The following is a 17,788-nucleotide window of genomic DNA, read 5'->3' as shown; positions in this document are numbered from 1 at the left end:
GAACTATGAAATTCTTTCATAGACAAGACCATGGACTACACACCAGAAGCCCAGTCTGAGGAATTCAGATAGGGAAATAGTATCTTAACCAATCACGATTAGCGAATGAGATACGAATCCATCGCCCACTAAAGATTAGAGGTCTAGATAAATGGGCCACTAACACGTGTGTGTGTGTGTGTGTGTGTGTGCTCAGTCATATCCAACCCTTGCAACACCCTGGACTGTAGCCCACCAGGCTCCTCTGTCCATGGAGTTTTCTGGGCAAGAGTACTGGAGTGGATCACCATTTCTTCCTTCAGGGAATCTTCCCAAATCCAGGGATCAAATCCACATCTCCTGTGTCTCCTACATTGGCAGGCAGATTCTTTACCACTGTGCCACCTGGGAAGCCCAACACATGCTTGTGTACAGGTAGGAAGATAAATAAGGAAAGGTCTAAGAGAAATGAGAGGCTGTGGCAGGGGTATGCACACCTTGGCAGGATCCAGAGGACAACATGATCTAATAGGGACGGGGGACACTAGGAAAGGTGAGTTAGGACATCCATTCCATGTGCCATAATGCTGTCTTAGACCAATCATATGGGTGCTATGTTGGTTTCCTTCTGAAATTTCAAAGGAACTCTGGCATCTGGGTTAAATGAGTAGGAATTAAAGAACCTGCTTTTACCAAGACACAGAAAGGCATTTCTTCATGAAAACAACTGCCAGTCACAGTCACAAGGAAAACAACAGCATCCCACTAGAACAAATGCCCTTCTGCAAGTATGCTGTGGCTGAAATGACTGCTCATCATAGACTTTCCGAATTGAGAGCACTAGTCTATCCAATGAATTGAAGTTAGAAAATTTGCGGGCAAGTACAACATTCTACTATCATTTCAGGAAACTGGCCACACAGAGACAGAAGTAAGAAGCAGATTACCTTAGCTCTCTGGTTCTGGAACCACACCTGAACCACACGGACGCTCAGCCCTGTCTCTGCAGCCAGGGTCTCCCTCACCTTAAAAATACGTAACATTAGAGATACAGAAATATTGGCATGTCAGAGTAGAAGGCAGAACCCTTCCTGGGCAGTGCAGAGCCCAACAGGCCGCATCCCACACAGCAGCTGGTGACTATTCAATGCTCAGCAAAATCCCAAACACAGAGCATTGCTTCCCTTCAGTGGGAGAGACAGTGCGCCCCCAGGAAAGTGAGGGGAAGAAGCAGCATTCATTTAGGTTTGTATGGAGAGACAGTGCGTCCGAGGTAAGTGAGAAGAAGAAGCTTTCATTTAGGTTTGTATTTTAAGAAGTGTTCCTGGATTTCTCATCCTCTGGAACCTGGGCCTTCAAGCAGTTCTTAGATACTAGCAAAATCTATTTTGGGGTTTCAGCTATATGTCAGGTATATGCCATAACCTACTTAAGGAGAACTGAGGGTGAAAAATCACTTTGCAAAAACAAATAGTTCTTGCTTGCTCTCTTCTCCTGTCTTAATTCACTGACAAATGTTTGGTTTTGTCCCTTATAGCTCTAGGTCACTTTGGGTGTCTCGGGAATATTCAGTTACAGCAAGCCGTCAAAAAAGATAAGACAAGAGCCATCTGGGATCTGACAGAGCAAGGCAGACCACACTGAGGTGGGTACGTGGCCTGGGGCTATGAAGAGACAGGACAAATCGAGGCCCCTCTCGTGAAGAGAGGGGTTTAAACATCTGCCCTCCGTACAGGCACATGGCGAGGGATGGGCCAGAAGGGAAGAGGGAAGAGGCATAGATCTCCCAAGAGTGGCCGAGACACACTGGCCCCTCATGGTTAGATTCTGAGGAGATGAGACTTAGGAGCTCCTTGAGTAAACATAGAAAATAGAGCAAGCTGGAGGCCTGGGGAAGCGTTTACCTTTGTCATGCCACTCAGGCTCAAGCTTAGGAGAAACGGGATGATTAGAGCAGATTTTTAAAGCACATCCTTCTGCTAAGCCAACTTAAACAGCAGTGTACGCAGGGGCCCACGGCCACCTGCAGAAACCCTATCCACCCTTCAGAGGCCCGGCTCAGAAGCCACCTGTCCCACAAAGCCTCGCCTGATTTCCCAGACACGAGTGGCCTCTCCCTTCTCCCAGCTCCAGGCTGCCCCTCTGTCTTGGCCCTTGCGCTTTCTCCCCAGGGTCCCAGCGCACAGCTCCTCCCTGCTGGTGGCCCGGAGACAGGCGGTGGGCATAGGCCACACAGAGGCTGGGGGTCTAGTACATGCAGAACAAGCAAACCGCCGAGGGAGGTGGGAATTGGCCCTTATGCACGTCTACTTTGGGGCTCACTTTCTACCAGCTCGTTCTGCTGGAACTTATGGGGCAGTGAGGTCAGGGAAAGAAAGCACTCGGCAGTTGAAACTTCAAAAGTCAGAAGTGGTGGGAGGATGTATTATGGTTCAGCAAATAACCATCCTTCCCACTCCTGGATGGGTATGTGCTTCCCCTGCACTCACAGTGGGCTTACCCACGTGACTTGCTGTGGCCCATGGACTGTTACTGGATGTGAAGTGAGTGATCTCCATGGAGATCCACTGGGCATGCCCAGTGGAACTCAGCCTCTTGCCTTCTGCCATTGTCAGGAGACCCATGTGCCCCAGGTGGCTGCGGCTCCTGTCGCCTGGACCCTTTAATGACAGACATGTGGGGCAGACCCGAACCTGAACCAGCAGCCAACCCACAGCCTAGCAGTAGGAAATAAATGTTTGTTGGAGCCGCTAAGATTTTGTTTGTTACCACAGCAAAAACTGATTCCTACACAGAGGGAGAGAGGAAAAACAATGCTAAAATTTTTAAATATCGTTCTTCTATGAATTTCAATTCAATTTCAAGAACATTTCTTTTTTTATCTTTGTTGCATAAAAGACAGTATCTGGTATGGCAGAGTCAATAAATGGCGGGTACTTAAGTAAATGCAGCTATTTGTGACAGAGACTACTAATTGTCTCCAAAATGAATTCTCTCTTTCTTCCTCTTAGCAACTGAATTCCTAAGTTTTAGGGATTTATATGGATACCTAGATGGACTCATTTCCCAGGTCCCTTTGTAATCATGGGATTAAATTCTAGCCAACACAGGAGAGTGATGCAAAAAATCCCAGGGTGTGTATGTCCTTTAAAAAGCAACTGCTTGCCCCCCACCCCCCACCCTACTCCCTCTTTTTCCACCATGGTAGCTGCAAAAAATGGTGACATCTGGAGCAGTCCCTTAGACCCATGTGATGAGACAGAGTTTCCCGGCCAATCTTGTGTTGCTCACCTCTGGACTATGATATGAAAGCAACATGAACTCTTATCTCCTTAAGTCACTGTATTTTTTTTACATATCTATTCACAGCAGCCCTGTCTGTAACAGCCCCAAACTGGAAAGAACCCACATGCCCATCAACAGGTAAAGGGACAAGCAACCCATGGTATACCCATGGAATACCATGCAACTACAAAAATGGGTGAACAGCAACATGGATGAATGCCAAAATCACCACCTTAAGCAGAACAAACTGGACCAAAAAAATAATGTATGCTACAACCCACTGTATTTTTCTTCTATTGTAGCATCTTGAGCTATACCTCAAATGGAACCCCTTATTATCCCCTCATTGCTGTCATGAAATGAAAGGTAAGAGGAAGTAGCCAGTTGGAATGGTGCATGCCGAAAAGCAAAAGGAAATTCTACCACTGCCCCCGCCACAACTACAGGGATCCCTGGAGCCTCCAACGGGGCTCAAGGCCACCCGCCCAGACTGTCCGAACAGCACTCCCCACCCCTATTCCCCCCAGGTGCCTATCGACACCCCAGAGAGTCCAGGGTACACACAGAGAAGAGGGGCCTTATCCCCTTTCTTCCCTTCTTCCCCTCTGTACCTTCCTGCACGGCTTGGAGGATACTTCAAACGAGGCCTTGAATGCTCTCCTCTGTTGGGTTGTCAAGATGGTTCTGGGACGTTTGGGGCGCTTATGGTCCTTGCTGTCCTCAGAGGCTCCTTTCCCTGCCCCGTGGGCTGACTTGCAAAGACTTTCCTCATCATCACTTTTCCCTGAAAGAAGCAGAAGTAATGTGTTGAGTCCCTCAAGGCTGCTATCTGGAGTTGTATGTTATTCCATAATAAGACACTCAGGTCTACATTCTGAGGATGACTTCAGATATGAATGAAACAACCTGTGTGGTATTGATCCCAAAGCCCCCAAGAAGGGGCTAAGGAAAAATTTCTGAAACTTGGAGATAGGAACCAGGAAGTCCACCATCACAGCTCAGGACTTCCTCCCAGGACATTCTCCTAGCTCCACATTTACCAGCTGTGTGGCCTTGAGCAAGTGACTTAACTCTCTGTGGATCAATTTCCTTCTCTGTAAAATCGGGATAGAGGAGAACACTTCACTGAGGTTATTTGAGGATTAAATGAGGTTACCAAGAAGGCATTCAGAAGGCTGATAAGCATATAATAAATGCCCAGTACTAATTATTTATAACTAATTATGGTTATTCGTGTACTAATAGTTTGTGTAGTTTTCTTGACCTGGATAAGTTATATATAACTTCTAGATACTATGTCTGAAATACTAGCCACTGCCAGGAGGTAAAAAACAATACTGTTTAAAAGGCCTCAGAAGACCAGCATCAAACTATGTGCACAGACAGATAAAAGGCAATTAGTCAAAACTGCCTGTCTATAAAATAAATAATTCTCTAGTAGTTTGTGTTTACTAGTATGTGTTTACTTCAACTTTATCAGCAGTGATCAATACAAGGAGTAACTTGAAGGAAATAAAGCCTCTAGTACATATGACATTCATTCCCAGGCTACCTTTTGCATCCCACAGATTTCACACTTCTGCGAAGATGCTTGAGGATCTAGGAAATACCCGTGTGCGAGAGATTCCTTCCTACTTTTGGCATTAAAAGCCACAGGCAGTTGTGTGCTCACATTACCCTAGTAAGACCCTCATTTCTCTCTGGGTCCTTACACAGCTCAGCTGCCCTCTTTCCTCCAGGAGAAACCTTTGTCCCAAGAGCCTCCTCGGCTCCAGTCCCCTCATTCTGGTCCCCTTCTGGCCACTTCAAGAAATCCAGGACAAGGGGACCCACTGGGTGTGGGCTCCACATCCTACTTCTTCATCCCAACCTCCTCTGGAAAGATGCTTTTTTGCATACCATGTTTGAGTTTAGACTTAGTTTAATCCTACTTTTTGAGTCTGCTAGAGCCAAAAAACCTTCTTTTTATCTGAAAGACAATGGCTAAGCAGCTTTCCTCTATGAACTTTTAGACTTACAGTCTGAATGTGAAGGAAGATGAACCTGTGAGTTCCTTGATGGCATGACCCTTGCAATGTAACTGAACAGTCTGACACAGGGAGACCTAGGTCTCCATCCAGCTCTGCCTCTTGTTTTAAGTTCAACCCTGTGTAAGGGATGCCCTACACTGAGCCTGCCCTGGAGATAAGAATACCCAAAGCAGCTAACACGGAGGGACACAGGAGGCTTCTATTAGACGTTATGGCAAGGACATCTTTTCCTCTCTGCCTTACTCCCTATGAGACTACAAATGATAAAACCTAAAAGATGGATGAAGGTGAGATTAAAGAAGAATCTTCATGACAAGGATTGGTGACTCTGGCCCCTTCAACTCCTAGGCTTCTTTTCCCAGGGGAGAATTCAGTAAGCTGATCTAAGTCAAATCTAATACAGTTATGTAAAGTTTAAAAATAAAATAAAATTAAAAAAAAAAAAAATAAATAAAGCAGAACAGAATCATCTGCAAAAAAAAAAAAAGAAGTAAGGGGTTTTAGGATCTTTCTAGAAGGAGGTTTTCAGAATGGCAAGAAAAAAGCATGTAAGAACTAAAAGCCTTGGGGAACTAAGAAGATCCCGTAAGGAGAGAAAAGGTAGAAAAAAGGAGGCCATTGATGGTGCAGATTCATCCTTGCTGGGCCCTACATCCTGCTGCTCGGAGACTCCCAAGACTCAGTCTTTTGTGAAGCCAATAATTCTGAGTGGATTCTTTGGGATCAAATGATGCTCTTCTGATACTGTTGATGCTTTGGGTACTATTTCTGAGGCAATGTGGCTGACACCCCATGCCAAGAATTGTGCAGCTCTCCTGCAAGGCAGATGACTACAAGGTTACTGAATCTGGAACAAATGAGTGAGCAATCCAAAGCACAGAACTGATTTTAATATGCAATTGTATATCACCTTCAGAAACTACATGTCTTATACCTGTTTTGTCCATAAAATGGAATTTGCAAATGTCTTACAGAGTCAGTCTGGTTCTTTTACGGTCACATAGCTTGATACAAATGCATATTGATGACTAGGATGATGCAATTATTGAAAATGCAAAATCTAAAATAATGCTAGGTTCCATGATAATGGCTCATATAACCATTAGAAGAGCATGATGGCCCGGTGTCCACAAGCATGGGCTCTGGAGCCATAGGAACTCGGGTTTCAATTCTGGCCTTGCTGGTGATGATGTGTGATTGTCAAGAAATTCCCAAGACTCAATTTTCTTATTGGAGAAGGTGATGGTGTTGTTGGAATTAAATATGATGTACGTAAAGGGTTTAGCACTGTCTAGGTATGATAGGTACATAGTAAATCATCATCATCATTTCAAAGGACATGTTCTTAATCTGAGATCCGTGTTTTCTCTTAACAGTTGCACATTGATGGGAGTCTGAGTTATGGTTTTAAATGCGAGCATTCATTCCTCTCTCTTTGCAGACATGACCCTAGCTTGCACTGTGAGTTGGTTTTATAGAAAGTGAATGTGCGAGTGCTTGTGAGGAGGAAAACAGAGGGAGAGGGGATCAGGGCTGGTTCCAGAAGGAAGATGTGATGGGTGAAGTTTGTTCAGAGCCCCAGAAGTGGTTGGCTGGGGCCCCTGCCATCTGTGTACTCTGGACTCACCCCTGCTAAGGCACGTGCACATTTCTCAAGATCCCATCATGGAACAGCTAGGAGGAGGGCAAAGAGAACCGTCTGCTAGGGCGGCATCACAAGCAGCTGCTCACTCATTCTCTCTACATCCCTGAGAGGAGAGATGAAAACATTTGTTTTCAGAAGAGGAGGAGAAGGAGGGCAGGCAGACGTGGGAGGAGAGGGAGGATGAGATTAAGATCTGACCCTGGAGTGCCTCTATCATTTTTGTGGTGCATTTTCTCCCTTTGATTCCTCCTTGTTGCTGTTCAGTCTTTCTCTTCTGTCTCCTAAGGGGCCCCATTTTGCCTTCCAAGAAACACTAGATGCTCTAGAGCAGGCATCTGCAAACTTTTTTTGCCAAAGGCCAGGGAGTAAAATATTTTATTCTTTGCAGGTCTTATGGTCTCTGTTGCAACCACTCAACTCTGCCATTGTAGCATGAATGCAGCACAGACAGGAGAAGAGGCATGGCTGGGTGCTAATAAAACTACTTCCCAAACAGGCACCCGGCCAGACTTGTCCCGCATACCATAGTGTGCTGACCCCTGCCCTGGACCGCTCCTGACCTGTTCTCTGTCAAAACTTACATATCCTGTGCTCCAGGCTTTCAGGCTCTGACTCTGGAGCAGGAAGCACTGTTCAACACTGAGGAGTTAGTGGCTGCCATAGTTTGGTGTGTCCTCTGGCACGCTCAGCAGTGTAGAGACACGGAACAGGAAATGCCTCCAACCAAACAGTCACCACTGTGAAATTTCAGGTGTCTTGGCAGATCTGAGCAAGAGAGAGTCTGAAGATGGAGGAATGGAGTGCCTCTGGGCATTTCCTAAAATGCAGACAGATGTCGCGACCCAGCTGCCAAGGGGAATGCAGACCATCGCTGGCTTCAGCCTGCCAGGTGGTGAACATGAGTGCAGCAGTGCCCTCTGACTTTTCCAGGCCACTCCTGGGATGTTAACACAGGCTCCTGCCGCCTCCTTCAGCAGGAGAGGACTGCCTGCCTCTGATGCCGACTTCTCCATGCAAGTATGCAGTGCCTCAAATATACACTTAACGATTTGTCCAAGAGAAAGGAAAGTTCTAAACGAGCCAGGAGATTTCTCACTGGGCCAGCAGGAGTACCATAGAGCAGAAGATGAAGAAAAACCTTCTAACAGCAGAGACGTCACGGGAGTGGAGGGAGGGCTGGCCCCTCTGCCTCACCAGAGGCTCCCACACCCAAATGCAGGCCAGAGCGATCCCTCATAATTTAAGCTGACACCCTTCAGCGGAGATGAAAGGAACACCACTGGCTGTCTCCAACAACAAATGTCAGCATCCCTGGAGGCCATTTAGACACAAACGCAGCATAAATCTGAGTCCTAGAGGGAAAGTCCAGAGATTAAGTCTCCACGCACAGCCTACCAGGCTGAAATGAATTTGCTTGGCACAAAGTTGGAGCATGTTTCTCAGGGCCTTTCTTCCCACTTTCTTGTAAAAAAGAAAATCTGGAATGGCTCAGGGGCTACAGCTTCCCTTTGCCTGGTCCTCCCACTCATTCGTGACATAAGCAATGGCAGATGAAAGACCAGCCGTGGTTTATGGCTCCGAGACAGGCTGTACTACCTGTGGGGCCTCCCAGATTCATTTCAGGTTGTTGGAAAAATCCCAACGGCCCATAAACTGGGCAAGAGATATCAGAGCTTGGCCCAGGAGGCGAGGGTGAGGGAGGGGGACCAGAGACCCTTGAGTGAGGGAAGGGAGAGGCAGGAACAGGGCTCAGATGCTTCCCCTGTGATGGTCCTCATAAATGTCCTTCAGGCAGGGGAGAAGAGGAAGGCTCTGGGACTTGTGGTGGGTGGAGGGGGAGGGAAAGCAGCAAGGGAGGAATTTATGAGGACAGAATATATAGGAAACTATTTCAGTCGCTGCCCTGTGCTAGAAGATCAGAATTCCAGTCTCCCCGAGCATAGATGCAAGGCAGCATTTCACATTCAAGAGGCATTCAAGCTCTCTAGAATAGTGACGTCCCTGCAGCTACAGTTTGAAACTGCCTTATACAGATTACTTCAAGGAGGTCTCAACTTAGACCCAAATCACGTTTCTGTAGATTTGCCTTGGACTTTGCATCAGCATCCACTCAGCATCTATTGTGGGCTCCCGTGTCAGGCACTGCAGAAGGACAATTCTGAGCTACAGAGATGATGGAGATTTGGCTTCTGCTCTTACAGATCCCAGATTAACAAGAGGAGAACGATCAAGTGCCAAAATAATAACTCTGCTTACAGGAGCTGGAGGAGGGGGCTGGGAACGCGACAGAATACAGGTGTTGCTGGAGGTGCAAGTGAATGACGTGCAATGTACAGAAGCTGCTAGGCAGGAAAGGACAGACAGGGTGTTCTGTGTCAAGAGAGAACGTCAAATAGCAGGGGAGCAAGACCTGGGCCTGGCAAGTGAGGCTCACTGAATATACAGTCCACTTGCACATCACCAGGTACTCAGCCCCGGGGATGACAGACATCAGAGGTGACCCCTTGCTCTCAAGGAACAGACAGCAAGCATGTGAGAGAGTTAGCATGTGTGAAACAACAAATATAACATAGTATTTGGTTATGAGTTTCAGGCATGGTAAAAAAGACTATCAATAAAAATGGAGGCATTTAGAAGGGGAAAGAAGGGATACATTAGGAGTTTGGGATTAGCAGATACACTATATATTGATAATACTATATGTATAGTATTATATAGTACTATATTTATACTATATAGCTCTATACTTATACCATATATAAAATAAACAACAAGGTCATACTATATTGCACGAGGAACTATACTCAATATCTTGTAATAAACTATAATGGAAATGAACCTGAAAAAGAATATATATGTGTGTATAGCTAAATCACTTTGCTATACACCCGAGACTGACACAATACTCTAAATCAACTATACTTCAATTTTTAAAAATAAAGGCATTGAGGAAAGAAGGGTGTCAATGAGCCAGACAAGCTAGTGAAGGCAGGAGCCTAAATGCAAGGAAGAAGGAGTTGGTCCGGACAGGCACAGGGGAGAGGGCAGGAATGGGGAAAAGGGCTCAGTCTGAGACTAGAGAAAAGGGGAAAGAATGTGTATGCAGGCCAGTAGGGGGGCCTCAGGGCCTCAGAGGGTGTGCACATCTGGGGAAGAAGAACAGCAGGAGAGGCACGTGGAGCTTTCTCCAGGGGCCCAGATGTTCCTGAGCCAATGTCATTAGCAATGATGAGGCATGGGGGCAGTTCTGTGGCTGGAACTACACAGGAAAGGTGTGGACCCCGGGTAAGGGCTGTGCGGTCCAGGAAAGCAGACACCAGTATCTACATGTGGATGATGCCACCCGGCCCTCAGGTCCGCTTTGCAGACTGGGTTGAGGAAGTCTCTCAAGTCTCAGCACTAGACAAAAGTGAAGTCGCTCAGTTGTGTCCGACTCCTTGAGACCCCATGGACTGTAGCCTACCAGGCTCCTCTGTCCATGGGATTTTCCAGGCAATAGTACTGGAGTGGATTGCCATTTCCTTCTCCAGGGGATCTTCCCGACCCAGGGATCGAACCTGGGTCTCCCGCATTGTAGACAGACGCTTTACCGTCTGAGCCACCAGGGAAGTCTAGAAAGCACTAGACAAGGGACCTGAGAAAAGAGAAGGCCCACATCCCAAGCACCAGCCAGGTGTCAGTCTTTGTGTCCAGGGTAAACATTTCACCTCATCTCCATGGCAACACAGCATGGCAGGTACTGGAAGAACTCCTCTCCTACCTAAGGAATAATCACAGCTTCAGAAAGCTTCAGGAACCTCCCCCAACACACAGGGTCCAGGTGGTGGGGCCAAGTTTCACGCCAAGCTTGCCTACTTCCAAGCCCAGGTGAGAAACACTCCTGCAGGGAGCAGAGATTCAGACTTTTTACCCAGAAAATAAGGCATAAACAAATGACAGTCACCTGTGTGGGCCCTGGCCCAGGAGTGGGGGCAGTTTAGGAGCTAGGTCTCCCGTAACCACTGAAAGACCACTCTTTATATCAAAAGAGCAGTCACCTACCTGGTGGAAGGTAACTCTGGCCATGAAACAGCAGACCTGGATTCTAGTTCTAGTTTTGCTACTCAGCTGTGTATCCTTGGATAGATTCCTCACATTGCTGAGACTCAATTTCTTTATCTATAAGATGAAAAAACAGCCCTTTCCCTTAACTAACACTTGAAAGCTTCCCTTTACAATTGCATTATTTCATTGTTTCTGTTGGAACACTAGGAGGCAGAAATTGTGTTGTTATCTGTCCCCCTTTTTTTTAAACTACACATGAGTAAACCAGGCCCCAGGGAGGTGAGTGATATTTTGCCGAAGGGCACACAGCTGGGATCCTCTGTCTTCCACTTCCATTTTCCCTCTCCTGCCTCCACTGCCTCCCAGGGTTCTGATGATCCAAGGATACCTGGGACTTGGATCACCAAGGTAGCACCAGGTGAGGCAGCATCACTGTTATTTAAGAGTAAGGAGAGAAAAGGGAAGGGCTTCTGGGGTGATGGATCTTCCACTCTGAGCTCCTGCCAGAAAAGCCATTCTTTTCAGTCCAAAAAAGACAGACCTTATTTTAAATCCTGGTTCCCCTCACTCCACCCCACTCTCCCCAGGCACACCCTGCCACTCCAACCCTCACTCTGGGAGGATCCTCAGTCATGGGGCACCTAGCATTTCAGGATCAGGGCAGACAGGAGCAGAGCTACACTCCTGAGCAGGCCACGGGTAAGGGGTCCCAAGAAGAACCCCTCTGTTCAGCGATGTCCACTGCAGATGGAGGCTCCTATGCCAAGCAGAGGGAGAGGGGAACCCAGCTCAGGCATCCGGGTAGTCCCCCGAGGGGAGCTCGGTCTCCACTCTGAGAATGCAGGCGCCCCCCACAGCCTAGCACCCTCTCCTTTTGCTTTCCTTGGCTGGCTGGTGTTCCTGAAGTTCCCCTTGAGCCTGGGAGGTTTGTCGGGAACAGAAACAGTCCTGGTCTGACTGGTGGAATTTCTGTAGATCTGCATCAGTTTGGGGTCTTTTCACATTTCAATAGGCTTTCTGTTGACATTTACCCTGCCTCACTCCCTCTCCCTTCTATACAGGCACACACACTCTGTATCTTTTCCTCTCTGAGTTTTCCCATCTCTTTGGCCTCCCCTTTTTAATGAAAAGATGGCCACATGCAACCCCAACTGATAAGCAGAGGTAAATGTTCAATGGAACTATGCATAGCTTTGTCAGTCCTGGAAATCTTGGTAATCAGGACATCAGAAAACACCTCTCCACCAGCATCACTGTATTCCAATCAAGCATGGATGCCTAAACCACAACTTGTTCTTTTTGATTCAGCCAGACTTAGAGAAGGTCAGGAAGCTCATAACAAGTCAAATCAGATATTTGGGGTTCTGCTCTCAGTCTCAACTGCTGTTTAATCGCTAAGTCATCTCTGACTCTGCGACCCCACGGACTGTAGCCCGCCAGGCTCCTCTGTCCATGGAATTTCCCAGGCAAGAATACTGGAGTGGGTTGCCGTTTTCTTCTGCAGAGGATCTTCCTAAATCAGGGTTCAAACCCACATCTCCTGTTGGAAGGCAGATTCTTTACCTACCACTGAGCCACCTGGGAAGTCTTTCAGTCTCAATACAAGCTCATTAATCCGCCTACCTGATGGTTCACTAGGCAGGGGGTGTGATGGGCATGACACTGGATTTGGTTATATTATTAAGGTTTGAGTGTGTTTGCTCCAAACTTAGGAACTGACTTAAGTGGATTGAATACCATATCTCTTTGGAATAATCCAATTTTGCTGCATTAATCACCAGTCTTCAGGAGGATAAAATTATCTGGAATGGAAGACAAAGGGTTAATTATCTAAGTTAAAAAGACCCAGACCAACAATCCTCTAGGTGATTAGGGACCTGGGGTGAATTGGCTAAAACATTCTAAATATTAGGACAAATTCGCTGTGGACTTAATCACACGGAGAATTTGCCTAGAGAACCACAGCTGATCTGACTGCCTACCCCCTTGGTCTAGATGTTCTGGTTCTGCCAGGCCCTCTGCTGGTTTGGAAGACAAACCAAGGCCAGTACCCAGTCAGGCCTTCAGGCTCTAGACCATTCTATAAACCACTGGTAGACTCCAAAGAAGAAGGCCAAGGGAAGTCAGACACCTAGCCTCTGATATTACATCCACCACTCATCTGTTGTGTGACCTAAGGCAAATGACCTAACTTCTCTGAGCCCCACCTTCCTAATTTGTAAAATCAGGGGAATAAAGACCCGATAAGCTATCCTGACAGTATTATGAACTCAGCAGTAAGAATAGGTAAAAGCACTTTGAAAAATATTCGTAAAATAGCATAAAAATGTGAGATATTTTAAATGTTTTGACTTTATTATACCTCTTGGGTATTCATGAACTTAATATGTTTCCACTGATTAAGAAACTCATAGTTCTCATATGAAATTCCTGTCATTCAACAGCCACACATGAGTGTGCCTACTGTGTACTGGTACTAGACCCAGGATAAGGAGGAATACACAAGGTCCAGGAAGTCACTGTTCTCCTATCCCTAGTGGGAGAAGAGAGATAAGGAGGAAAGAAAAACTTAGCATAGCTGCTAACAATGTTAAAATGTTAAGAATAAAATAAAACAGAGTAATTAGCCAAGAAATGACTGGGGGCAGGGCGAAACCTTCTTTTGTTTCCATAATTCTCCACTAAAAAGATCCATATTTATCTTGTCCTGAAGCCTCCCTCAGCTCCTTCCCAAGTCAATTTCATCCCTTTCCAAATACCCAGAGCACCTGCTTGTCTACCTCCAATGTTTTAGTTACTCAAGTATATTCAAGTTAGAAGACAATTGTATATGTTGCTCGACATTATTCTCCAACCGTTTAAACAAAAACAAAATGACAAATGCTCAGATTTTTTAAAAAAAAATTGTACTGGACTAATATGAAAATTTCATTATGGGGGACTTCGCTGGTGATCCAGTGGTTAGGACTCCACGCTTCCACTGCAGGGGCATGGGTTCAATTCCTGGTTGGGGATCCCACATGCCTTGCAGAATAGCAAAATAAATAAATAAATGAAATTTCATTATGGACACTAGAACTCAGTGGTTAAGAGCAGTGCCTTGGCCTCAACATTGTGCTCCATCACTTACTACTGCTAGTCTGAGCCAAGATGCCTCTACATTGTTTCGGTTTGTCAAATGGGGTTAATAGAGTGCCTGATGAACTATGCAATGAGGTTCGTGACATTGTACAGGAGACAGGGATCAAGACCATTCCCATGGAAAAGAAATGCAAAAAAGCAAAATGGCTGTCTGGGGAGGCCTTACAAATAGCTGTGAAAAAAAGAGAAGCGAAAAGCAAAGGAGAAAAGGAAAGATATAAACATCTGAATGCAGAGTTCCAAAGAATAGCAAGAAGAAATAAGAAAGCCTTCTTCAGAGATCAATGCAAAGAAATAGAGGAAAACAACAGAATGGGAAAGACTAGGGATCTCTTCAAGAAAATCAGAGATACTAAAGGAACATTTCATGCAAAGATGGGCTCGATAAAGGACAGAAGTGGTATGGACCTAGCAGAAGCAGAAGATATTAAGAAGAGATGGCAAGAATACACAGAAGAACTGTACAAAAAAGATCTTCATGACCCAGATAATCACGATGGTGTGATCACTGACCTAGAGCCAGAAATCCTGGAATGTGAAGTCAAGTGGGCCTTAGAAAGCATCACTATGAACAAAGCTAGTGGAGGTGATGGAATTCCAGTTGAGCTATTCCAAATCCTGAAAGATGATGCTATGAAAGTGCTGCACTCAATATGCCAGCAAATTTGGAAAACTCAGCAGTGGCCACAGGACTGGAAAAGGTCGGTTTTCATTCCAATCCCAAAGAAAGGCAATGCCAAAGAATGCTCAAACTACCGCACAATTGCACTCATCTCACACGCTAGTAAAGTAATGCTCAAAATTCTCCAAGCCAGGCTTCAGCAATATGTGAACCATGAACTTCCTAATGTTCAAGCTGGTTTTAGAAAAGGCAGAGGAACCAGAGATCAAATTGCCAGTATCCACTGGATTATGGAAAAAGCAAGAGAGTTCCAGAAAATCATCTATTTCTGCTTTATTGACTATGCTAAAGCCTTTGACTGTGTGGATCACAATCAACTGTGGAAAATTCTGAAAGATATGGGAATATCAGACCACCTGATCTGCCTCTTAGATGTGGAGTTAGAACTGGACATGGAACAGTTAGAACTGGAACATGGAACAGTTAGAACTGGACATAGAACAACAGACTGGTTCCAAATAGGAAAAGGAGTATGTCGAGGCTGTATATTGTCACCCTGTTTATTTAACTTATATGCAGAGTACATCAGGAGAAATGCTGGACTGGAAGAAGCACAAGCTGGAATCAAAATTGCTGGGAGAAATATCAATAACCTCAGATATGCAGATGACACCACCCTTATGGCAGAAAGTGAAGAGGAACTAAAAAGCCTCTTGATGAAAGTGAAAGTGGCGAGTGAAAAAGTTGGCTTAAAGCTCAACATTCAGAAAACGAAGATCATGGCATCCGGTCCCATCACTTCATGGGAAATAGATGGGGAAACAGTGGAAACAGTGTCAGACTTTATTTTTCTGGGCTCCAAAATCACTGCAGATGGTGACTGCAGCCATGAAATTAAAAGATGCTTACTCCTTGGAAGGAAAGTTATGACCAATGTAGATAGCATATTGAAAAGCAGAGACATTACTTTGCCAACAAAGGTTCATCTAGTCAAGGCTATGGTTTTTCCAGTGGTCATGTATGGATGTGAGAGTTGGACTGTGAAGAAGGCTGAGCACCGAAGAATTGATGCTTTTGAACTGTGGTGTTGGAGAAGACTCTTGAGAGTCCTTTGGACTGCAAGGACATCCAACCAGTCCATTCTGAAGGAGATCAGCCCTGGGATTTCTTTGGAAGGAATGATGCTAAAGCTGAAACTCCAGTACTTTGGCCACCTCATGGGAAGAGTTGACTCACTGGAAACGACTGTGATGCTGGGAGAGATTGGGGGCAAGAGGAGAAGGGGACGACAGAGGATGAGATGGCTGGATGCCATCACTGATTCAATGGACATGAGCCTGAGTGAACTCCGGGAGTTGGTGATGGACAGGGAGACCTGGTATGCTGCGATTCATGGGGTCGCAAAGAGTCAGACACAACTGAGTGACTGATCTGATCTGATCTGAATAGTATAGTTATAATAACTATATGGATAATTTATATACAGTATTTATCGTACTAAACTCATGGTAAGAACTTCATAAATGCTGGCTAATTACCATTGTTACAATTTTGCATCCCTTCTATAGAGACCAAATCTAAATCATCTTTGTATCCTCCACATACACCACCACATTGAACACTCAGAAGACTAATAATTACTTTTAAGTAGTTTGTATCTAAAGTATACAGAACAAAGTGATGCAGTGCATTAACAGGCATGCTGAGGAGTCCTGTCTTTTCATTTTTCAGAGATTAATTCACCAGTGTCAACCAACTTCCAGTAGCTATAGAAATTATTATAGAATTACTAGCTACTTCCATACTTGGGTTCAGCTAGGATGAAATAAAGAAAGCTGAGTGCCAAAGAATTAATGCTTTTGAACTATGCTATTGGAGAAGACTCTTGAGAGTCCCTTGAACTGTGAGGAGATCAAACCAGTCCACCCTAAAGGAAATCAGTCCTGAATGTTCATTGGAAGGACTGATGCTGAAGCTGAAACTCCAATACTTTGGCCACCTGATACGAAGAACTGACTCCCTGGAAAAGATCCTGATGCTGGGCAAGACTGAAGGTAGGAGGAGAAGGAGGATGAGATGGTTGGATGGCATCACCAATTTGATGGACATGAGTTTGAGCAAGCTCCGGGAGTTGGTAATGGACAGGGAAGCCTGACATGCTGCAGTCCATGGGGTCGCAGAGTTGAACATGACTGAGCGACTGAAATAAACTGAACTGTGTATGAAATTCTTCCCTTAAACTACAATTTGAATTTCTTTTTTTGTGCTGACATTCATTCCACTGACAGTCTCATCAGTACCATCCAGTTATGTTTCCATAAGAAGGATAGGAGAGGAAACCATGACAAAGAAAACCCAAAATACAATAATTAAGACTAGAAAAAGGTTGGCATACATACACTGCTATGTATAAAATACTTAATGAAAACATACTTTTACCCATACCAAGCCCTGTACCCAAGGTTTTCTCTCACAGTTTTTATACAAGATGGCAGAGTAGAAGGCCGTGCACTTATCTTCTCTTCTGAGAACTCCAAAATTGCAACTAACCACTGAACAACCATCGACAGGAGAATGTTGGATTCCACAAAAAAAGATACCCCACATCCAAGGGCAAAGGAAAAGCCCCAACAAGGTGGCTCAGTTCAGTTCAGTCGCTCAGTCGTGTCCAACTCTTTGAGACCCCATGAATTGCAGCACGCCAGGCCTCCCTGTCCATCACCATCTCCCGGAGTTCACTCAGACTCACGTCCTTCGAGTTGGTGATGCCATCCAGCCATCTCATCCTCTGTCATCCCCTTCTCCTCCTGCCCCCAATCCCTCCCAGCATCAGAGGCTTTTCCAATGAGTCAACTCTTCACATGAGGTGGCCAAAATACTGGAGTTTCAGCTTTAGCATCATTCCTTCCAAAGAAATCCCAGGGCTGATCTCCTTCAGAATGGACTCGTTGGATCTCCTTGCAGTCCAAGGGACTCTCAAGAGTCTTATCCAACACCACAGTTCAAAAGCATCCATTCTTCGGCGCTCAGCTTTCTTCACAG

The 17,788-nt window shown here is 45.5% G+C and overlaps 1 protein-coding gene across 6 annotated transcripts in view; it reads right to left on the bottom strand.

Annotated features, from left to right (window-relative positions):
- Nucleotides 1-17,788, bottom strand: part of LMX1A (LIM homeobox transcription factor 1 alpha) — a 180,820-nt gene that overhangs the window by 13,328 nt on the left and 149,704 nt on the right. For 5 of the 6 annotated variants that reach the window (XM_055587218.1, XM_055587212.1, XM_055587217.1 and 2 more), the window contains exons 5-6: nucleotides 3,876-4,048; nucleotides 927-1,004 (exon numbers count right to left, since the gene is read on the bottom strand). In XM_055587218.1, the coding sequence (XP_055443193.1) occupies nucleotides 927-1,004; nucleotides 3,876-4,048 (251 nt within the window). The remainder of the gene's footprint in view (nucleotides 1-926; nucleotides 1,005-3,875; nucleotides 4,049-17,788) is intronic. The other variant, XM_055587216.1, reaches the window with a different exon arrangement.

Source organism: Bubalus kerabau, chromosome 6 (assembly GCF_029407905.1).
Source record: "Bubalus kerabau isolate K-KA32 ecotype Philippines breed swamp buffalo chromosome 6, PCC_UOA_SB_1v2, whole genome shotgun sequence".
NCBI lineage: Eukaryota > Metazoa > Chordata > Mammalia > Artiodactyla > Bovidae > Bubalus > Bubalus kerabau.
Note: the sequence above shows the minus strand (reverse complement) of the source record. Positions and strands in the feature narration are given on the sequence as shown.